Source organism: Drosophila miranda, chromosome XR, assembly GCF_003369915.1.
Source record: "Drosophila miranda strain MSH22 chromosome XR, D.miranda_PacBio2.1, whole genome shotgun sequence".
Classification (NCBI taxonomy): Eukaryota; Metazoa; Arthropoda; class Insecta; order Diptera; family Drosophilidae; genus Drosophila; species Drosophila miranda.
The window spans coordinates 23,224,066-23,246,826 of NC_046674.1; the positions used below are offsets into that span (position 1 = coordinate 23,224,066).

At 44.5% G+C, this 22,761-nt stretch overlaps 3 protein-coding genes across 5 annotated transcripts; all 3 read right to left on the reverse strand.

Annotated features, from left to right (window-relative positions):
* Positions 1-94: 94 nt before the first annotated feature.
* On the reverse strand, positions 95-2,776 carry LOC117186200 (serine/threonine-protein kinase polo-like). The gene is made up of 6 exons (XM_033386507.1): positions 2,691-2,776; positions 2,394-2,573; positions 1,807-2,031; positions 956-1,735; positions 466-894; positions 95-396 (listed from the first exon to the last, which is right to left on the reverse strand). The coding sequence occupies exons 2-6, from the start codon at positions 2,490-2,492 to the stop codon at positions 202-204; spliced, it is 1,728 nt and encodes a 575-aa protein (XP_033242398.1). The 5' UTR covers positions 2,493-2,573; positions 2,691-2,776; the 3' UTR covers positions 95-201.
* Positions 2,777-10,938: 8,162 nt separating this feature from the next.
* LOC117186417 (serine/threonine-protein kinase polo-like) lies at positions 10,939-13,646 on the reverse strand. Its single transcript, XM_033387188.1, has 6 exons — positions 13,535-13,646; positions 13,238-13,417; positions 12,651-12,875; positions 11,800-12,579; positions 11,310-11,738; positions 10,939-11,240 (listed from the first exon to the last, which is right to left on the reverse strand). Exons 2-6 carry the CDS (start codon positions 13,334-13,336, stop codon positions 11,046-11,048), a joined length of 1,728 nt encoding a protein of 575 aa, XP_033243079.1. The 5' UTR covers positions 13,337-13,417; positions 13,535-13,646; the 3' UTR covers positions 10,939-11,045.
* A 493-nt stretch (positions 13,647-14,139) lies between these two features.
* On the reverse strand, positions 14,140-17,180 carry LOC117186421 (serine/threonine-protein kinase polo-like). Of its 3 annotated transcripts, none has more exons than XR_004471501.1 (6): positions 16,816-17,175; positions 16,231-16,455; positions 15,380-16,159; positions 14,890-15,318; positions 14,565-14,820; positions 14,140-14,318 (listed from the first exon to the last, which is right to left on the reverse strand). XR_004471501.1 is itself a non-coding variant. In XM_033387208.1 (6 exons), the coding sequence occupies exons 2-6, from the start codon at positions 16,912-16,914 to the stop codon at positions 14,626-14,628; spliced, it is 1,728 nt and encodes a 575-aa protein (XP_033243099.1). In that variant the 5' UTR covers positions 16,915-16,995; positions 17,113-17,180; the 3' UTR covers positions 14,328-14,625. The 3 variants fall into 3 exon arrangements, 2 of the variants coding, with proteins under 2 accessions (XP_033243099.1, XP_033243098.1); XM_033387208.1 differs by lacking the exon at positions 14,140-14,318 and having other exon boundaries at positions 14,328-14,820; positions 16,816-16,995; positions 17,113-17,180; XM_033387207.1 differs by lacking the exon at positions 14,140-14,318 and having other exon boundaries at positions 14,328-14,820.
* Between the last annotated feature and the right edge of the window lie 5,581 nt (positions 17,181-22,761).

Here is a 22,761-nt window from a genome sequence, read left to right on the forward strand (position 1 = left end):
AATACAAATTTGGACAGAAACTACGATTGTGGGAAAGAATTGGCGTGGGAACAGATGAATGGGGAATTGGTGATATTTTAAGTCGACCCCGAGGGTTAGGTTGGGTTGGCTAAGGCGTTCGTGATTTAGCTTAAACTAACATTTTGCCTTAGAATGATAGTCCGCTGGTAGGTTGTGGAGATGGTGAACATCATCCAACAATTAAACAAACATCTTCTCCAGCATTTTTCTAAGTTTTTCTTGGGCATAGCGTATCTTTTGATATAAATCTTTGGACACACCGTTCTCCACGATGGTCGAGAAGCGATATGTGCGGAAGTTCTTCTCGTGATCCATGTATGTAATGGCACTCATACGCGGACAAAGAATGAGCTTCATGTGATCCGAAAAATTAAGCTGAAATCAGGAATAGTTTTGGTTAATTTCTGTAAGTCGGGAGAGCATTTACTAAATTTGTGTAGCTACCTGTACGGAACCGTTGGTAAGATGCATGACCACAGCACACGTTGTGCGGAACCAGGAGTGCAAATGGGGCATACGCGATATCTGATCACTCTCAATGTTCACATTATTGGCTCCAGCCTTCACGAGATGCTCGATCATGTAACGCTTGAAGTAGGAAAGCAGCTTCATCTTTTTATCAAGCGTCTTGCAGTAATCGGTCGTAGTCATGTAGCTCTCCTTTCCGTCCTTGTCTATGAAGTGGACGTTGATCTGGTTCGGAAGCAGAATCAATTTGGTTGTGTCGTTGAACATAACGCCAATGCCCTCATCACAGAGCTGATAACCGAAGCCGTATTTTTCACTGTAGTCGACCCATTTGGATATCCAGAAGAGCGGCTGTGCTGCAGGATCGGTATTCTCATCCTCGAGATTGCCTTGCAGTATGCGCGGCTGTAAGCACGAGATGATTAATAATTATTTAACAGATACAATCACTGCAATGATTACAAACCTTGTTGTTGATCAGATTGGTGAGCTGCTGGTGCAAGCTCTCAATGTCGCTGCGGTAGTCTTCGTTGTGGCGGCACACCTGGGCCGAGGCAGTGATGGCGTCGTGCAAGTTGGTATTGAGGAATGTTGACTCCAGACGAGTATCATCCCTAATGCCGTTCATCTCCATCAGCGGCTTGCGATGAATGGAGTCTTCAATGGTGTCGTTGATGCCAATTCGCGGAGCCATAGTTAGGCAAGAGCTTGGCAAGAACGTTGGCACCTTCGAGCCCTTCAGGAAGTCGTAGTTCAGCAACTGGCCAATTGCTGGGCGGCTCTCAGGGTTCGGCTGGAGCATGGAGATCACCATATCAGCAGCAGGTTTTCTCAAGTAGCTTGGCACTCTGTACTCGCACTTCTTGATCTTTGAATAAGTGTCCTTCAGCGTTTTGGTCTCAAACGGGTGTTGGCCTACCAACAGAGTGTACATGACGCAGCCAATGGACCATATGTCCACTTCGAACGAATGCCCCTTTTTGGTGAGAATTTCTGGGGCAATGTAGTTTGGGGTGCCGCACAGAGTCTTCTTGCGTTCGCCCTCATATTCGATGCGAGTGGCTAGGCCAAAGTCGCCAATCTTCACGTGCAGCATATCGTTCAAGAACAGGTTTCCTAGCTTCAAGTCGCGATGGATAATGCGGTTGTCGTGCAGATACTTGACGCCTTGGATGATCTGGTAAATGTAGTAGCGGCACTCGAACTCCGTGATGCTTTTCCAGCGCTTGTGCAGCTCCATCATCGACTGAGTGGCAAAAAGGCGGGATCCATTAGTTCGGAAGAACGCATGCTATGCTGAATTTCCGGCGTACTTACCCGCTTCTTGCAAAGCTCCAGGACAATGTAAATGTTCTGGACATCCTCGAAATAGCTATGGAACTTCACTATGTTGGGATGATTGAGACTACGATGAATGGTAATCTCCTGAGCGGTCTTCTCCTTCTGGTTGTGCTTGATCATCAGCTTCTTTGATACGATTTTGCCGGCAAAAACATCGTCGGTCTCAACATCGATGATTTCGTAGCACTTGGCAAAGCCGCCCTGCACAAGCAATTGCAAAACATCTCATTTTAGCCACAATTTTTTACTAAATAATTGTAAATTGAATGCGACGCGCCAAAAAAAAAGAATGTACGTTTGCATGCATGTAGTATGTGGCTGGGCCGTCACTTCTTTGACAACTCTACCAGGCACACACACGCACGCGTTCACACATAAAACAGTGGAAGGGTGCCAAAGGAAACTGAGGCGAAAATAGATGTAAGCCGCATGCTTGTATGTGTTGGTTTGCATGCCCTTACATACATATGTGTATGCCCAGCGCTGTGAGGCTGCGCAGAGTTGTTAAAATGTGCATGAGGATTCCCTAGAACACAATGATCCACTTCTGGGGCAAGTCTTACCTTTCCAAAGAAGCGCATACGCTTATACGTCCTGCGTTGATTGGAGTCGAAAAGACGATCCGGTATATCTGTGCTTTTATCCTCCGGTTTTGCGGCCATTTTGCTCTGATGTCCCTTTGCCTTGGCGTTCACTCGAAACACAAAAAACTTCCTCGCCTTCGCGTTGATGCAAAATCCGCTCTGTACACACCACGTCCAGTTAAATGCGTTCCCAAAGAAACAATTTAAGATTAATGCAAATGCCAAGACACAAATGATCACTCGCAGACTATGCCTATGCCCACCGACACCACTCACAATTCACAGTTCACGAAAAATAGCCACAAAGCGGAGAACGCGCCGAAACCGTTCGATTTAAATGCCAATGAAAATTAGTGGTGTGCGCTGTACATAAATCGAGCTATAATAAATTTTAGTAGATAAATTTTTATATACTTGTGAGACTGATAAGTCAACGCAACTACTTTTCTGAAATCAGAGCACTCTATTTTGTTCAGTTGCAGAAATATGCTTAAGTAATAGTTTATAATACCCGTCGGCATAACACAGAGGCACCGTGACACAGTGTTCTATTTAACATGTAATATAATACCTCACGACAACACACTGGCCACTGCAGTGAGTTCTGCTGACAATGCACTCTCTCCGCAGATGGCAAAGACAGCGGGGCAGTTGCTGACCATCAAAATATCGCAATTGCCCACCAGACACTAAAATTATCCATAATACACAAAACATATATTTTACAGACTCAGCACTTTTGTACCTTTTATCACCTATAAATAAGAATCAGTTTTATCAATAAAATCAGTATCAGAAACAGTACCATAACTGCCTGTCACTCATCTTCCATCGCAATTATCAGAGGCTGTCGCCGTGTCTTCAGACCCTCCCTTGCGCACCGTAGGATACCCACTCCGCAGTCCAACTCGTTCAAGTTCTAGTTGCGACGACCAAACTGTAGACGGTTTATGTACCGTATGCAACCCAGCTTCCTATACACACACACACATTAACATTTGGTGACCCCGACCTTGGTCATCCTTTCAAACTGTCAGACAAGCTACAGTGAATGGATTCGGACTGGACATCAGATTGAAGCAGTCAACAGGACATCTTCAATAAAAATTTGGCATCAGGCCATACACTTACGGTAGCATCTCCTACCAATAAGTATCACTTTGGCAAATCTGACATATTCAGGTTATCAGCCAACAGAAAAACAGCTATAGAATTCGATTACCACCAAGGTAATCAATTTTTGTTGTTCCGTGCGTTCCATAGATTGGAAACAGCACAAATCCCTCCATCCAACACATCACCTGTACTATTACCTTTCTGACCGACAACGGTTGCGATTCGGAGCGTATCCAGCTGCAAAGCAAATAAAACACTCCCAACGGGTCAGAAGTAATAAGTACAAACAGATAGAATGGATACACATATGGAGGCAGAAGCTGCCGCTACAATGGCAATGGATGTGCAGCAAGAGATTGGTGAGGAAATATCGAGGTGCATTCGGAAATTTAAAAAAGATTCCCAAGAACGAAAGCAAACGGCCTCTTATTTTCAAGCCAAAATATCAGCACTCGAAAATGCGTGGAATCGCTTTAACAAAAACGACTCCAAACTTCGCGATACAGACAAAACGGATGAATACGTTAAATTCCGTGAAGACTTACGTACAACATGTAAGCAATACATTACGATTTTTACCGAATGCATGGATAAGCTATCACAGACGTCTAGTGCTCGTGGGGAAAGTCAAATCGTCCCTAAAGAAAAGCATGAGAAACCTTCAGTAGGTCCCAAAGAAAGCGATCTGATCCAGCAGTCCTCGAAGGATTACAGCAAACTGCTTTCACTATGTCGCCGACAAAAGGCCATAGTAGAGTCCGTTAAACGCAATCTGAAACAACTTTCAGAGGCGGAAGGACGCACATCAAGTGATTTGATAAAATCACTATGGACTCAAGCGCAGGAAGTCCACTTCACAATTCATGAGGAATACGAGGACCCAGTGGAAGGAGGATATGACATGGAATCCTACCTAACACTGGAAAGTAAGGTCCAAAGAGCATTGGCAAAATCAGCCACACCAAACACGTGTAACGTGCAGCTTCCACGCATCAGCATCCCAAAGTTTGATGGGGATCTATTAAAGTGGACCCAGTTCTTCGATCTGTTCTCATGCATGGTGCATGAGACCAACATGCCTACGGTGAAAAAGATGTGGTATCTTAAAACCACCGTTACCGGCGAGGCAGAAAGATTGATTCGACATATCGATCTAAAGGAAGAAAATTATGAAGCCGCTTGGGAAATACTAGTTGACGCATACAACAATCCCAGAGATGTTTCGAACACGGTACTGAACCGCTTCCTCAATCACCAAACAATTAATGACGATCCCAAGTCATTAAAAGAGTTGTATATAACAACCATAGAATCCCTTGCATCACTAAAGGGATTGGGCATCAATATATCTACATGGGATCCGATATTGATTGCCATTATCAGAAACAAACTGGATGTAACAAATAAGGCCTTGTATGAGCAATCATTGGGAAGCTCAAAGGACATCCAGGCGCTGGATACGATGCTTCAGTTCTTGGAGCAAAGAATTCGGGTTCTAGGAACCAGTAAGAAGCCACCAGCAGCAAGGAGAGAGCCAAAAGCCACGACATGTGCATCAGCAAACACAGGGAGAGCGCGAGCACCCTTATGCACATTCTGCAAGAAAGCAAGCCATTGGCTCTACGGATGCGAAGAATTTCGCTCCAAATCTCTATCAGAACGACTAAATTGGGTACAAAAACAAAAAATGTGCGTTAATTGTTTTAGAACAAATCACAAAACAAACGCATGCCCTGGTCGAAACTGCTTCAAGTGTGACAAGAAGCACAACACGATGCTACATTTGGAAACATAATCAGGCGCAGCTACAGAATCAAGAGGCCCGACGGTTGGTGCAGCAAGTAACAATAGTTACAATCTTCTGGCCACAGCAAAGGTGGCAGTAGAAGCCAACAACGGGCAGGTTGCTAATTTCAGAGCACTGCTAGATTCAGGATCACAGATAAACTTGATCTCTGAACGAATGGCATCAATGTTGTCACTTAAACTAAAAGACACAACATTACGGATCGAAGGAATTGGAGGTCAATCAAAGACCAGCAGAGCACGAGTAAATGTGCTCATGAAATCCCTTCACAATGGTTTTACGCAAAGAATTGAAGCTTTCGTATTACCACAGATAATAGCTGATCAACCAGCTCAGGCACTCGATTCAGAGAGCTTAAACGTACCAAGCAAGATCTCACTGGCAGATCCAAACTTCCATAAGCCAGGCAAAATCGACATGCTAATTGGAGCCGAGCATTACTACTCGCTGCTGCTACCAGATCAACAGCAGCTAAGGACAGGAGGCCCGTTGCTACAAAACACGAAACTGGGATGGATTGTGGCAGGAAAAGTCAAATCTGCCCACAATTCCTCACCCATTTGTGCAACGGGAGTAAACGAGCTCATGGAAAGATTCTGGACTCTGGACAATCTAGAGACGGAAGACAAACCACGCACTCCAGTGGAAGCACGGTGCGAAGCTCATTTTATAGAAAATCTTCAGACAGCTTCAGACGGCCGTTTTATTGTAAAGCTCCCATTTTCCGAACACCCTTCAGCCCTGGGGGAGTCGTTGGAAACCGCAACAAAAAGATTCCTAGCGTTGGAGCGGCGAAGCTCACCAGAAACTTGGAAGAGTTATGTGGACTTCATGGAAGAGTATGAAGGACTAGGACATATGAAGATGGTGCCAGCATCAAAAGTTCCCAAAAGGCACTACTTCATTCCACATCATTGTGTACTCAAACCTGAAAGCACCACCACAAAGCTTCGGGTAGTATTCGATGCCTCATGCAAATCAACAAGCGGGAAATCTTTGAACGACATTCTGCAGGCTGGACCCACCGTTCAGAGCGAACTTATGTCCATTCTGCTACGATTTCGAATTCATAAGTACGTATTCACAGCGGACATAGAAAAGATGTACCGGCAAGTGTGGATGAACCCGGAGGATCAATTCCATCAGATGATAGTCTGGAGAAACAATCCATCCGAAGAGATCAGGTACTATCGCCTGAAAACAGTAACATATGGGACAACAGCTGCTCCGTTCCTAGCAACGAAATGTCTGGATCATTTGGCAATACAATACAAAGACAGACTACCAGTAGGATCAACAACATTAAAAACCGATTTCTATGTTGACGACTGTCTAACTGGAGCAAACACGATTCCAGAGGCAATTCATGTTCGACAAGAACTAAATAAGATATTGCTACCGTCCGGATTCAAATTGCGCAAGTGGTGCTCCAACAATGAGCAACTTCTCCAAGGAATCCCCAAAGAGGATGCTGTAACCGATGTAAAACTAGGAGAGACACTAGAGCACTACAGCGTGAAAACTCTGGGTCTCATCTGGATGCCGAAGAAGGATACATTGTGTGGACGAACACAGAAAAGCCAGGCTACACGCATCACCAAACGGGTGGTATGTTCCGAACTGGCCCAAATCTTTGACCCACTAGGACTCTTTTCACCGGTGGTAGTAAAGGCAAAAATCTTCATGCAACAACTTTGGGAGCTCAAACTGGATTGGGATGACGAATTACCATTACAACACCAAACCGAATGGAAAGAATACCGGGACGACTTACAAACATTGAACAAAATGCAAGTTCCCCGGCATATCTACGATGGTAAAATTCCAGTTACCCAAGAACTCCATACGTTTGTAGATGCATCAGAACGAGCATATGGCGCAGCTGTATATGTACGCGCTACATACAAAAACAACCAAGTGTCAGTAAGACTGCTCTGTTCGAAATCACGTGTGGCGCCGACAGCCAAACAATCGCTACCACGGTTAGAACTTTGTGCTGCAGTCCTCGGTGCCGAGCTCACAAACCGAGTCCGACAGGATCTGCACATGGACATTAACACGGTTTCAGGATGGTGTTGGAGTGATTCCACCGTTGTGTTATCCTGGATAAACGCATCGTCATCAACATACCATACCTTTGTGGCAAATCGAATAGCCAAAATCCAGGCATTAACAAACCAGTCACAATGGCGTCACGTGTCATCGGCCAACAACGCAGCCGATGTCCTGTCGAGAGGAATCGCAGCAAGCAGACTGGCAGATCACAATCTGTGGTTATATGGATCATTATTCCTGCACGAATCTCGAGACAACTGGACGAAGGCACCCAACATAGAACCCAGCAATCTTGAGAGAAAAGCTAAACATGTAAGCTTGCCAATCACACCTAGCGCACTTGGGGACGAATTATATACTTGCAGACATAGCAACTCGTTTCACAAACTGCAACGCATTGTGGCATATATGTTACGCTTCTGCTACAAAACCAACAGAGCGAACACCACGACGCTCTGCGCAGAAGAACTGACTCACGCTCGCACTATAATCCTGCGAACCATACAACAAGTCGAGTTTACAGCAGAGTTAAAACAGTTCCAACGCTATAAGACTGTGGATAGAAAGAGCTCGATCAAATCGTTATCTCCCTTCCTAGGAGACGATGAGCTCATCCGAGTTGGTGGTAGACTTGAAGAAGCTCTACTTCCATACAACGCAAAACACCCAGTTTTGCTGCCTTACAATGACCCAATCGTCAAAATGATCTTGCGGGAGCTACATGAGGAGAACATGCATTGTGGTGCTCAAGCATTAAGGGCAATCGCAAGACAACAATATTGGATTATCAATGACAAGACAATGGCTAGAAGCATCATCCACAGCTGTGTTAGATGCACCAAGGCTAGACCAAAGCTGATGCACCAGATCATGGGCAATCTCCCAGCACAACGAGTCACACAAGCACGCCCGTTTCTTAATGCAGGCGTCGACTACTGTGGACCAATCTCGATCCACCATAAGATCCGAGGGAAAAGACCAGGGAAAAGGCATACATCGCCGTGTTCTGCTGCTTTTCCACAAAGGCAGTACACCTGGAGCTGGTAAGCGACCTGACCACAGATGCATTCTTGGCCGCCCTGCGTCGATTCTTAAGCAGACGTGGGAAGTGCCAAACTATTCATTGCGACAATGCAACGAACTTTGTGGGTGCAAACAACCAGCTTAAAGAATTAGAAGACTCTATATTCAGCTCAAAGGCAAGTGCTCTGATCACGAATCATTGCAACAAAAAACAAGTGGATTTTAAATTCATTCCTCCCAGGGCTCCATCGTTTGGCGGCCTCTGGGAAGCGGCGGTAAAATCAGAAAAAAAAGCTGTTGATAACAACCACCAACACAGCCTCATTGACGTTTGAAGAACTAAACACAGTGATAATCGAAATTGAAGCAATTCTCAATTCTCGACCCATCACTCCAATGTCAAATGATCCCACTGATACAGCAGCGCTCACCCCAGGACACTTCTTGATAGGTGAACCATTGACAACGCCTCCTGACGTCAATACTGATCAACAAGGAAGAACATTGGTCAAGCGCTGGGAATTGGTATCGCGCCTAAAGCATTCATTCTGGAAACAATGGTCTACAGAATACCTCAAAGAATTGCAAGCTCGGCATAAATGGAAGACCGCTTCACCAAACGTACCTGAAGGATTATTAGTTTTGGTTAAGGAAGACAACCTTCCTGTAATGAAGTGGCCAATGGGTCGCATCATTAAGACATATCCTGGACAGGACAACCACGTACGAGTGGTTGACGTTAAGACAGCATCTGGCGTATACAAGCGCCCTATCACTCGTCTAGCGCCGCTCTTTCCAGAAGATGTGGCAATCAAACGTTCCCACAACGTGATCAGTGACACCACGGAGATTGATGAGCCACCCACACAGCGAACAACAAAATTGTCACCTACATTAACATCAACAGATGGGCAACCTGACGTATACTGCGGGAAAAAACACTGTATTTAAAGTCTTTTTTTTATATCCGATCTTACTTACACCTGAACTGCGATAAATTGTTTCAAGTTTCCTAATTCGTGCGTCAGCCGAAACAATAGAAATTTGGCCGACGGTACTCAGAAAACAGAAATATAATACATAAGACATTCCTAGAATCAATTTGAGACGTAAAATCTTCCAATTTGAATAATTTGAGAAGCATTGTATTTATTACTACAGTGGTTCAAATTTTATTAGCTTAGGTAAAAATACAAAAGAAATGTTTACTCCCAAACCGCAGGGTTCTAATAGTTAACATCCATGTTTTGTTTGTTGTTATACCCGATACTCAAAATGAGTATTGGGGTATATTAGATTTGTGGTAAAAGTGGATGTGTGTAACGTCCAGAAGGAATCGTTTCCGACCCCATAAAGTATATATATTCTGGATCAGCATCAATAGCCGAGTCGATTGAGCCCTGTCTGTCTGTCTGTCTGTCCGTCTGTCCGTCTGTCCGTCCGTCCGTCTGTCCGTCCGTCCGTCTGTCCGTCCCCTTCAGCGCCTAGTGCTCAAAGACTATAAGAGCTAGAGCAACGATGTTTTGGATCCAGACTTCTGTGATATGTTACTGCTACAAAAATATTTCAAAACTTCGCCCCACCCACTTCCGCCCCCACAAAGGATGAAAATCTGTGGCATCCACAATTTTAAAGATATGAAAAAACCAGAAACGTAGAATTGTAGAGAATGACCATATCTTTAAGACTGCAGAATCTGAATTGGATCGTATTATTATTATAGCCAGCATCAAGAAAACAATTTCATTTTTTCTCGCCCTGTCTCTCTCTAACACACACGTAGCATAGGCGGCTTTGCTTAGAGTAAAACATTAGCGCCTAGATCTCAGAGACTATAAAAGCTAGAGCAACCAAATTTGGTATCCACACTCCTAATATATCGGACCGAGACGAGTTTGTTTCAAAATTTCGCCATACCCCCTTCCGCCCACACAAAGGACGAAAATCTGTTGCATCCACAATATTGCACATTCGAGAAAACTAAAAACGCAGAATCATAGATAATGACCATATCTATCAGATTGCTGAATCTGGATCAGATCGGATCATTTTTATACCCAAAAGGAACAAATCAATTTGCACTGGCTACGCAGCGCCCGACATCACGCTCAGACTGATTTTCTGTCTCTCTCGCACGCACTCTTTGTCGTGTCGTTCAATATTAGCGGCGTCTGCCGGAGGAGAGCCATACTGACTTAGTATCGGGTATAACCGTAGAGTTGCGGTGTCCGCAGCAACTCACAACGTTCCCCCTCGTTTTTTCTACACAAATGTTCGAATTGTTGAAATGATGCGTGGGCGATCGAGGATTACTTGTAATTTCTAAAAGTATACATTTATTTTTATTTATTAATAATTTCTTTCGATATTCGTGTACGAAAATATTTGAACAGATATAAACGTTAAACAGGGAACTAAAGTGGAATGCAAAACCAAACAACAAAAAAAAACGTTAAACAGTAAATACAAATTTGGACAGAAACTACAATTGTGGGAAAGAATTGGCGTGGGAACAGATGAATGGTTAGGTTGGGTTGGCTAAGGCGTTCGTGATTTAGCTTAAACTAACATTTTGCCTTAGAATGATAGTCCGCTGGTAGGTTGTGGAGATGGTGAACATCATCCAACAATTAAACAAACATCTTCTCCAGCATTTTTCTAAGTTTTTCTTGGGCATAGCGTATCTTTTGATATAATTCTTTGGACACACCGTTCTCCACGATGGTCGAGAAGCGATATGTGCGGAAGTTCTTCTCGTGATCCATGTATGTAATGGCACTCATACGCGGACAAAGAATGAGCTTCATGTGATCCGAAAAATTAAGCTGAAATCAGGAATAGTTTTGGTTAATTTCTATAAGTCGGGAGAGCATTTACTAAATTTGTGTAGCTACCTGTACGGAACCGTTGGTAAGATGCATGACCACAGCACACGTTGTGCGGAACCAGGAGTGCAAATGGGGCATACGCGATATCTGATCACTCTCAATGTTCACATTATTGGGTCCAGCCTTCACGAGATGCTCGATCATGTAACGCTTGAAGTAGGAAAGCAGCTTCATCTTTTTATCAAGTGTCTTGCAGTAATCGGTCGTAGTCATGTAGCTCTCCTTTCCGTCCTTGTCTATGAAGTGGACGTTGATCTGGTTCGGAAGCAGAATCAATTTGGTTGTGTCGTTGAACATAACGCCAATGCCCTCATCACAGAGCTGATAACCGAAGCCGTATTTTTCACTGTAGTCGACCCATTTGGATATCCAGAAGAGCGGCTGTGCTGCAGGATCGGTATTCTCATCCTCGAGATTGCCTTGCAGTATGCGCGGCTGTAAGCACGAGATGATTAATAATTATTTAACAGATACAATCACTGCAATGATTACAAACCTTGTTGTTGATCAGATTGGTGAGCTGCTGGTGCAAGCTCTCAATGTCGCTGCGGTAGTCTTCGTTGTGGCGGCACACCTGGGCCGAGGCAGTGATGGCGTCGTGCAAGTTGGTATTGAGGAATGTTGACTCCAGACGAGTATCATCCCTAATGCCGTTCATCTCCATCAGCGGCTTGCGATGAATGGAGTCTTCAATGGTGTCGTTGATGCCAATTCGCGGAGCCATAGTTAGGCAAGAGCTTGGCAAGAACGTTGGCACCTTCGAGCCCTTCAGGAAGTCGTAGTTCAGCAACTGGCCAATTGCTGGGCGGCTCTCAGGGTTCGGCTGGAGCATGGAGATCACCATATCAGCAGCAGGTTTTCTCAAGTAGCTTGGCACTCTGTACTCGCACTTCTTGATCTTTGAATAAGTGTCCTTCAGCGTTTTGGTCTCAAACGGGTGTTGGCCTACCAACAGAGTGTACATGACGCAGCCAATGGACCATATGTCCACTTCGAACGAATGCCCCTTTTTGGTGAGAATTTCTGGGGCAATGTAGTTTGGGGTGCCGCACAGAGTCTTCTTGCGTTCGCCCTCATATTCGATGCGAGTGGCTAGGCCAAAGTCGCCAATCTTCACGTGCAGCATATCGTTCAAGAACAGGTTTCCTAGCTTCAAGTCGCGATGGATAATGCGGTTGTCGTGCAGATACTTGACGCCTTGGATGATCTGGTAAATGTAGTAGCGGCACTCGAACTCCGTGATGCTTTTCCAGCGCTTGTGCAGCTCCATCATCGACTGAGTGGCAAAAAGGCGGGATCCATTAGTTCGGAAGAACGCATGCTATGCTGAATTTCCGGCGTACTTACCCGCTTCTTGCAAAGCTCCAGGACAATGTAAATGTTCTGGACATCCTCGAAATAGCTATGGAACTTCACTATGTTGGGATGATTGAGACTACGATGAATGGTAATCTCCTGAGCGGTCTTCTCCTTCTGGTTGTGCTTGATCATCAGCTTCTTTGATACGATTTTGCCGGCAAAAACATCGTCGGTCTCCACATCGATGATTTCGTAGCACTTGGCAAAGCCGCCCTGCACAAGCAATTGCAAAACATCTCATTATAGCCACAATTTTTTACTAAATAATTGTAAATTGAATGCGACGCGCCAAAAAAAAAAGAATGTACGTTTGCATGCATGTACATGTGGCTGGGCCGTCACTTCTTTGACAACTCTACCAGGCACACACACGCACGCGTTCACACATAAAACAGTGGAAGGGTGCCAAAGGAAACTGAGGCGAAAATAGATGTAAGCCGCATGCTTGTATGTGTTGGTTTGCATGCCCTTACATACATATGTGTATGCCCAGCGCTGTGAGGCTGCGCAGAGTTGTTAAAATGTGCATGAGGATTCCCTAGAACACAATGATCCACTTCTGGGGCAAGTCTTACCTTTCCAAAGAAGCGCATACGCTTATACGTCCTGCGTTGATTGGAGTCGAAAAGACGATCCGGTATATCTGTGCTTTTATCCTCCGGTTTTGCGGCCATTTTGCTCTGATGTCCCTTTGCCTTGGCGTTCACTCGAAACACAAAAAACTTCCTCGCCTTCGCGTTGATGCAAAATCCGCTCTGTACACACCACGTCCAGTTAAATGCGTTCCCAAAGAAACAATTTAAGATTAATGCAAATGCCAAGACACAAATGATCACTCGCAGACTATGGCTATGCCCACCGACACCACTCACAATTCACAGTTCACGAAAAATAGCCACAAAGCGGAGAACGCGCCGAAACCGTTCGATTTAAATGCCAATGAAAATTAGTGATGTGCGCTGTACATAAATCGAGCTATAATAAATTTTAGTAGATGAATTTTTATATACTTGTGAGACTGATAAGTCAACGCAACTACTTTTCTGAAATCAGAGCACTCTATTTTGTTCAGTTGCAGAAATATGCTTAAGTAATAGTTTATAATACCCGTCGGCATAACACAGTGGCACCGTGACACAGTGTTCTATTTAACATGTAATATAATACCTCACGACAACACACTGGCCACTGCAGTGAGTTCTGCTGACAATGCACTCTCTCCGCAGATGGCAAAGACAGCGGGGCAGTTGCTGACCATCAAAATATCGCAATTGCCCACCAGACACTAAAATTATCCATAATACACAAAACATATATTTTACAGACTCAGCACTTTTGTACCTTTTATCACCTATAAATAAGAATCAGTTTTATCAATAAAATCAGTATCAGAAACAGTACCATAACTGCCTGTCACTCATCTTCCTAGAATCAATTTGAGACGTAAAATCTTCCAATTTGAATAATTTGAGAAGCATTGTATTTATTACTACAGTGGTTCAAATTTTATTAGCTTAGGTAAAAATACAAAAGAAATTTTTACTCCCAAACCGCAGGGTTCTAATAGTTAACATCCATGTTTTGTTTGTTGTTTTTTCTACCCAATGTTCGAATTGTTGAAATGATGCGTGGGCGATCGAGGATTACTTGTAATTTCTAAAAGTATACATTTATTTTTATTTATTAATAATTTCTTTCGATATTCGTGTACGAAAATATTTAAACAGATATAAACGTTAAACAGGGAACTAAAGTGGAATGCAAAACCAAACAAAAAAAAAAACGTTAAACAGTAAATACAAATTTGGACAGAAACTACGATTGTGGGAAAGAATTGGCGTGGGAACAGATGAATGGTTAGGTTGGGTTGGCTAAGGCGTTCGTGATTTAGCTTAAACTAACATTTTGCCTTAGAATGATAGTCCGCTGGTAGGTTGTGGAGATGGTGAACATCATCCAACAATTAAACAAACATCTTCTCCAGCATTTTTCTAAGTTTTTCTTGGGCATAGCGTATCTTTTGATATAATTCTTTGGACACACCGTTCTCCACGATGGTCGAGAAGCGATATGTGCGGAAGTTCTTCTCGTGATCCATGTATGTAATGGCACTCATACGCGGACAAAGAATGAGCTTCATGTGATCCGAAAAATTAAGCTGAAATCAGGAATAGTTTTGGTTAATTTCTATAAGTCGGGAGAGCATTTACTAAATTTGTGTAGCTACCTGTACGGAACCGTTGGTAAGATGCATGACCACAGCACACGTTGTGCGGAACCAGGAGTGCAAATGGGGCATACGCGATATCTGATCACTCTCAATGTTCACATTATTGGCTCCAGCCTTCACGAGATGCTCGATCATGTAACGCTTGAAGTAGGAAAGCAGCTTCATCTTTTTATCAAGCGTCTTGCAGTAATCGGTCGTAGTCATGTAGCTCTCCTTTCCGTCCTTGTCTATGAAGTGGACGTTGATCTGGTTCGGAAGCAGAATCAATTTGGTTGTGTCGTTGAACATAACGCCAATGCCCTCATCACAGAGCTGATAACCGAAGCCGTATTTTTCACTGTAGTCGACCCATTTGGATATCCAGAAGAGCGGCTGTGCTGCAGGATCGGTATTCTCATCCTCGAGATTGCCTTGCAGTATGCGCGGCTGTAAGCACGAGATGATTAATAATTATTTAACAGATACAATCACTGCAATGATTACAAACCTTGTTGTTGATCAGATTGGTGAGCTGCTGGTGCAAGCTCTCAATGTCGCTGCGGTAGTCTTCGTTGTGGCGGCACACCTGGGCCGAGGCAGTGATGGCGTCGTGCAAGTTGGTATTGAGGAATGTTGACTCCAGACGAGTATCATCCCTAATGCCGTTCATCTCCATCAGCGGCTTGCGATGAATGGAGTCTTCAATGGTGTCGTTGATGCCAATTCGCGGAGCCATAGTTAGGCAAGAGCTTGGCAAGAACGTTGGCACCTTCGAGCCCTTCAGGAAGTCGTAGTTCAGCAACTGGCCAATTGCTGGGCGGCTCTCAGGGTTCGGCTGGAGCATGGAGATCACCATATCAGCAGCAGGTTTTCTCAAGTAGCTTGGCACTCTGTACTCGCACTTCTTGATCTTTGAATAAGTGTCCTTCAGCGTTTTGGTCTCAAACGGGTGTTGGCCTACCAACAGAGTGTACATGACGCAGCCAATGGACCATATGTCCACTTCGAACGAATGCCCCTTTTTGGTGAGAATTTCTGGGGCAATGTAGTTTGGGGTGCCGCACAGAGTCTTCTTGCGTTCGCCCTCATATTCGATGCGAGTGGCTAGGCCAAAGTCGCCAATCTTCACGTGCAGCATATCGTTCAAGAACAGGTTTCCTAGCTTCAAGTCGCGATGGATAATGCGGTTGTCGTGCAGATACTTGACGCCTTGGATGATCTGGTAAATGTAGTAGCGGCACTCGAACTCCGTGATGCTTTTCCGGCGCTTGTGCAGCTCCATCATCGACTGAGTGGCAAAAAGGCGGGATCCATTAGTTCGGAAGAACGCATGCTATGCTGAATTTCCGGCGTACTTACCCGCTTCTTGCAAAGCTCCAGGACAATGTAAATGTTCTGGACATCCTCGAAATAGCTATGGAACTTCACTATGTTGGGATGATTGAGACTACGATGAATGGTAATCTCCTGAGCGGTCTTCTCCTTCTGGTTGTGCTTGATCATCAGCTTTTTTGATACGATTTTGCCGGCAAAAACATCGTCGGTCTCCACATCGATGATTTCGTAGCACTTGGCAAAGCCGCCCTACACAAGCAATTGCAAAACATCTCATTATAGCCACAATTTTTTACTAAATAATTGTAAATTGAATTCGACGCGCCAAAAAAAAAAGAATGTACGTTTGCATGCATGTATGTGGCTGGGCCGTCACTTCTTTGACAACTCTACCAGGCACACACACGCACGCGTTCACACATAAAACAGTGGAAGGGTGCCAAAGGAAACTGAGGCGAAAATAGATGTAAGCCGCATGCTTGTATGTGTTGGTTTGCATGCCCTTACATACATATGTGTATGCCCAGCGCTGTGAGGCTGCGCAGAGTTGTTAAAATGTGCATGAGGATTCCCTAGAACACAATGATCCACTTCTGGGGCAAGTCTTACCTTTCCAAAGAAGCGCATACGCTTATACGTCCTGCGTTGATTGGAGTCGAAGAGACGATCCGGTATATCTGTGCTTTTATCCTCCGGTTTTGCGGCCATTTTGCTCTGATGTCCCTTTGCCTTGGCGTTCACTCGAAACACAAAAAACTTCCTCGCCTTCGCGTTGATGCAAAATCCGCTCTGTACACACCACGTCCAGTTAAATGCGTTCCCAAAGAAACAATTTAAGATTAATGCAAATGCCAAGACACAAATGATCACTCGCAGACTATGGCTATGCCCACCGACACCACTCACAATTCACAGTTCACGAAAAATAGCCACAAAGCGGAGAACGCGCCGAAACCGTTCGATTTAAATGCCAATAAAAATTAGTGGTGTGCGCTGTACATAAATCGAGCTATAATAAATTTTAGTAGATGAATTTTTATATACTTGTGAGACTGATAAGTCAACGCAACTACTTTTCTGAAATCAGAGCACTCTATTTCTCTATTCAGTTGCAGAAATATGCTTAAGTAATAGTTTATAATACCCGTCGGCATAACACAGTGGCACCGTGACACAGTGTTCTATTTAACATGTAATATAATAACTCACGACAACACACTGGCCACTGCAGTGAGTTCTGCTGACAATGCACTCTCTCCGCAGATGGCAAAGACAGCGGGGCAGTTGCTGACCATCAAAATATCGCAATTGCCCACCAGACACTAAAATTATCCATAATACACAAAACATATATTTTACAGACTCAGCACTTTTGTACCTTTTATCACCTATAAATAAGAATCAGTTTTATCAATAAAATCAGTATCAGAAACAGTACCATAACTGCCTGTCAGTCATCTTCCATCGCAATCATCAGAGGCTGTCGCCGTGTCTTCAGACCCTCCCTTGCGCACCGTAGGATACCCACTCCGCAGTCCAACTGGTTCAAGTTCTAGTTGCGACGACCAAACTGTAGACGGTTTATGTACCGTATGCAACCCAGCTTCCTACACACACACACACACACATTAACATTTGGTGACCCCGACCTTGGTCATCCTTTCAAACTGTCAGACAAGCTACAGTGAAAGGATTCGATCTGGACATCAGATTGAAGCAGTCAACAGGACATCTTCAATAAAAATTTGGCATCAGGCCGTACACTTACGGTAGCATCTCCTACCAATAAGTATCACTTTGGCAAATCTGACATATTCAGGTTATCAGCCAACAGAAAAACAGCTATAGAATTCGATTACCACCAAGGTAATCAATTTTTGTTGTTCCGTGCGTTCCATAGATTGGAAACAGCACAAATCCCTCCATCCAACACATCACCTGTACTATTACAACAAAAACGACTCCAAACTTCGCGATACAGACAAAACGGATGAATACGTAAAATTCCGTGAAGACTTACTTACAACATGTAAGCAATACATTACGATTTTTACCGAATGCATGGATAAGCTATCACAGACGTCTAGTGCTCGTGGGGAAAGTCAAATCGTCCCTAAAGAAAAGCATGAGAAACCTTCAGTAGGTCCCAAAGAAAGCGATCTGATCCAGCAGTCCTCAAGGGATTACAGCAAACTGCTTTCACTATGTCGCCGACAAAAGGCCATAGTAGAGTCCGTTAAACGCAATCTGAAACAACTTTCAGAGGCGGAAGGACGCACATCAAGTGATTTGATAAAATCACTATGGACTCAAGCGCAGGAAGTCCACTTCACAATTCATGAGGAATACGAGGACCCAGTGGAAGGAGGATATGACATGGAATCCTACCTAACACTGGAAAGTAAGGTCCAAAGAGCATTGGCAAAATCAGCCACACCAAACACGGATAACGTGCAGCTTCCACGCATCAGCATCCCAAAGTTTGATGGGGATCTATTAAAGTGGACCCAGTTCTTCGATCTGTTCTCATGCATGGTGCATGAGACCAACATGCCTACGGTGAAAAAGATGTGGTATCTTAAAACCACCGTTACCGGCGAGGCAGAAAGATTGATTCGACATATCGATCTAAAGGAAGAAAATTATGAAGCCGCTTGGGAAATACTAGTTGACGCATACAACAATCCCAGAGATGTTTCGAACACGGTACTGAACCGCTTCCTCAATCACCAAACAATTAATGACGATCCCAAGTCATTAAAAGAGTTGTATATAACAACCATAGAATCACTTGCATCACTAAAGGGATTGGGCATCAATATATATACATGGGATCCGATATTGATTGCCATTATCAGAAACAAACTGGATGTAACAAGTAAGGCCTTGTATGAGCAATCATTGGGAAGCTCAAAGGACATCCAGGCGCTGGATACGATGCTTCAGTTCTTGGAGCAAAGAATTCGGATTCTAGGAACCAGTAAGAAGCCACCAGCAGCAAGGAGAGAGCCAAAAGCCACGACATGTGCATCAGCAAACACAGGGAGAGCGCGAGCACCCTTATGCACATTCTGCAAGAAAGCAAGCCATTGGCTCTACGGATGCGAAGAATTTCGCTCCAAATCTCCATCAGAACGACTAAATTGGGTACAAAAACAAAAAATGTGCGTTAATTGTTTTAGAACAAATCACAAAACAAACGCATGCCCTGGTCGAAACTGCTTCAAGTGTGACAAGAAGCACAACACGATGCTACATTTGGAAACATCATCAGGCGCAGCTACAGAATCAAGAGGCCCGACGGTTGGTGCAGCAAGTAACAATAGTTACAATCTTCTGGCCACAGCAAAGGTGGCAGTAGAAGCCAACAACGGGCAGGTTGCTAATTTCAGAGCACTGCTAGATTCAGGATCACAGATAAACTTGATCTCTGAACGAATGGCATCAATGTTGTCACTCAAACTAAAAGACACAACATTACGGATCGAAGGAATTGGAGGTCAATCAAAGAGCAGCAGAGCACGAGTAAATGTGCTCATGAAATCCCTTCACAATGGTTTTACGCAAAGAATTGAAGCTTTCGTATTACCACAGATAATAGCTGATCAACCAGCTCAGGCACTCGATTCAGAGAGCTTAAACGTACCAAGCAAGATCTCACTGGCAGACCCAAACTTCCATAAGCCAGGCAAAATCGACATGCTAATTGGAGCCGAGCATTACTACTCGCTGCTGCTACCAGATCAACAGCAGCTAAGGACAGGAGGCCCGTTGCTACAAAACACGAAACTGGGATGGATTGTGGCAGGAAAAGTAAAATCTGCCCACAATTGCTCACCCATTAGTGCAACGGGAGTAAACGAGCTCATGGAAAGATTCTGGACTCTGGACAATCTAGAGACGGAAGACAAACCACGCACTCCAGTGGAAGCACGGTGCGAAGCTCATTTTATAGAAAATCTTCAGACAGCTTCAGACGGCCGTTTTATTGTAAAGCTCCCATTTTCCGAACACCCTTCAGCCCTGGGGAGTCGTTGGAAACCGCAACAAAAAGATTCCTAGCGTTGGAGCGGCGAAGCTCACCAGAAACTTGGAAGAGTTATGTGGACTTCATGGAAGAGTATGAAGGACTAGGACATATGAAGATGGTGCCAGCATCAAAAGTTCCCAAAAGGCACTACTTCATTCCACATCATTGTGTACTCAAACCTGAAAGCACCACCACAAAGCTTCGGGTAGTATTCGATGCCTCATGCAAATCAACAAGCGGGAAATCTTTGAACGACATTCTGCAGGCTGGACCCACCGTTCAGAGCGAACTTATGTCCATTCTGCTACGATTTCGAATTCATAAGTACGTATTCACAGCGGACATAGAAAAGATGTACCGGCAAGTGTGGATGAACCCGGAGGATCAATTCCATCAGATGATAGTCTGGAGAAACAATCCATCCGAAGAGATCAGGTACTATCGCCTGAAAACAGTAACATATGGGACAACAGCTGCTCCGTTCCTAGCAACGAAATGTCTGGATCATTTGGCAATACAATACAAAGACAGACTACCAGTAGGATCAACAACATTAAAAACCGATTTCTATGTTGACGACTGTCTAACTGGAGCAAACACGATTCCAGAGGCAATTCATGTTCGACAAGAACTAAATAAGATATTGCTACCGTCCGGATTCAAATTGCGCAAGTGGTGCTCCAACAATGAGCAACTTCTCCAAGGAATCCCCAAAGAGGATACTGTAACCGATGTAAAACTAGGAGAGACACTAGAGCACTACAGCGTGAAAACTCTGGGTCTCATCTGGATGCCGAAGAAGGATACATTGTGTGGACGAACACAGAAAAGCCAGGCTACACGCATCACCAAACGGGTGGTATGTTCCGAACTGGCCCAAATCTTTGACCCACTAGGACTCTATGCACCGGTGGTAGTAAAGGCAAAAATCTTCATGCAACAACTTTGGGAGCTCAAACTGGATTGGGATGACGAATTACCATTACAACACCAAACCGAATGGAAAGAATACCGGGACGACTTACAAACATTGAACAAAATGCAAGTTCCCCGGCATATCTACGATGGTAAAATTCCAGTTACCCAAGAACTCCATACGTTTGTAGATGCATCAGAACGAGCATATGGCGCAGCTGTATATGTACGCGCTACATACAAAAACAACCAAGTGTCAGTAAGACTGCTCTGTTCGAAATCACGTGTGGCGCCGACAGCCAAACAATCGCTACCACGGTTAGAACTTTGTGCTGCAGTCCTCGGTGCCGAGCTCAAAAACCGAGTCCGACAGGATCTGCACATGGACATTAACACGGTTTCAGGATGGTGTTGGAGTGATTCCACCGTTGTGTTATCCTGGATAAACGCATCGTCATCAACATACCATACCTTTGTGGCAAATCGAATAGCCAAAATCCAGGCATTAACAAACCAGTCACAATGGCGTCACGTGTCATCGGCCAACAACGCAGCCGATGTCCTGTCGAGAGGAATCGCAGCAAGCAGACTGGCAGATCACAATCTGTGGTTATATGGACCATTATTCCTGCACGGATCTCGAGACAACTGGACGAAGGCACCCAACATAGAACCCAGCAATCTTGAGAGAAAAGCTAAACATGTAAGCTTGCCAATCACACCTAGCGCACTTGGGGACGAATTATATACTTGCAGACATAGCAACTCGTTTCACAAACTGCAACGCATTGTGGCATATATGTTACGCTTCTGCTACAAAACCAACAGAGCGAACACCACGACGCTCTGCGCAGAAGAACTGACTCACGCCCGCACTATAATCCTGCGAACCATACAACAAGTCGAGTTTACAGCAGAGTTAAAACAGTTCCAACGCTATAAGACTGTGGATAGAAAGAGCTCGATCATATCGTTATCTCCCTTCCTAGGAGACGATGAGCTCATCCGAGTTGGTGGTAGACTTGAAGAAGCTCTACTTCCATACAACGCAAAACACCCAGTTTTGCTGCCTTACAATGACCCAATCGTCAAAATGATCTTGCGGGAGCTACATGAGGAGAACATGCATTGTGGTGCTCAAGCATTAAGGGCAATCGCAAGACAACAATATTGGATTATCAATGACAAGACAATGGCTAGAAGCATCATCCACAGCTGTGTTAGATGCACCAAGGCTAGACCAAAGCTGATGCACCAGATCATGGGCAATCTCCCAGCACAACGAGTCACACAAGCACGCCCGTTTCTTAATGCAGGCGTCGACTACTGTGGACCAATCTCGATCCACCATAAGATCCGAGGGAAAAGACCAGATAAGGCATACATCGCCGTGTTCTGCTGCTTTTCCACAAAGGCAGTACACCTGGAGCTGGTAAGCGACCTGACCACAGATGCATTCTTGGCCGCCCTGCGTCGATTCTTAAGCAGACGTGGGAAGTGCCAAACTATTCATTGCGACAATGCAACGAACTTTGTGGGTGCAAACAACCAGCTTAAAGAATTAGAAGACTCTATATTCAGCTCAAAGGCAAGTGCTCTGATCACGAATC

Bases quoted from the DNA above. Each gene is read 5' to 3' on its own strand.
- LOC117186200 (XM_033386507.1), bottom strand. From the start codon at position 2,492: ATGGCCGCAAAACCGGAGGATAAAAGCACAGATATACCGGATCGTCTT. The intron at 2,032-2,393 runs GTAAGACTTGCC...TTGCTTGTGCAG, and splicing joins GTATGCGCTTCTTTGGAAAG to GGCGGCTTTGCCAAGTGCTA. The intron at 895-955 runs GTTTGTAATCAT...TCGTGCTTACAG, and splicing joins CCAATCTGATCAACAACAAG to CCGCGCATACTGCAAGGCAA.
- LOC117186417 (XM_033387188.1), bottom strand. From the start codon at position 13,336: ATGGCCGCAAAACCGGAGGATAAAAGCACAGATATACCGGATCGTCTT. The intron at 12,580-12,650 runs GTAAGTACGCCG...TTTGCCACTCAG, and splicing joins TGGAGCTTTGCAAGAAGCGG to TCGATGATGGAGCTGCACAA. The intron at 11,739-11,799 runs GTTTGTAATCAT...TCGTGCTTACAG, and splicing joins CCAATCTGATCAACAACAAG to CCGCGCATACTGCAAGGCAA.
- LOC117186421 (XM_033387208.1), bottom strand. From the start codon at position 16,914: ATGGCCGCAAAACCGGAGGATAAAAGCACAGATATACCGGATCGTCTC. The intron at 15,319-15,379 runs GTTTGTAATCAT...TCGTGCTTACAG, and splicing joins CCAATCTGATCAACAACAAG to CCGCGCATACTGCAAGGCAA. The intron at 14,821-14,889 runs GTAGCTACACAA...TCCTGATTTCAG, and splicing joins TTACCAACGGTTCCGTACAG to CTTAATTTTTCGGATCACAT.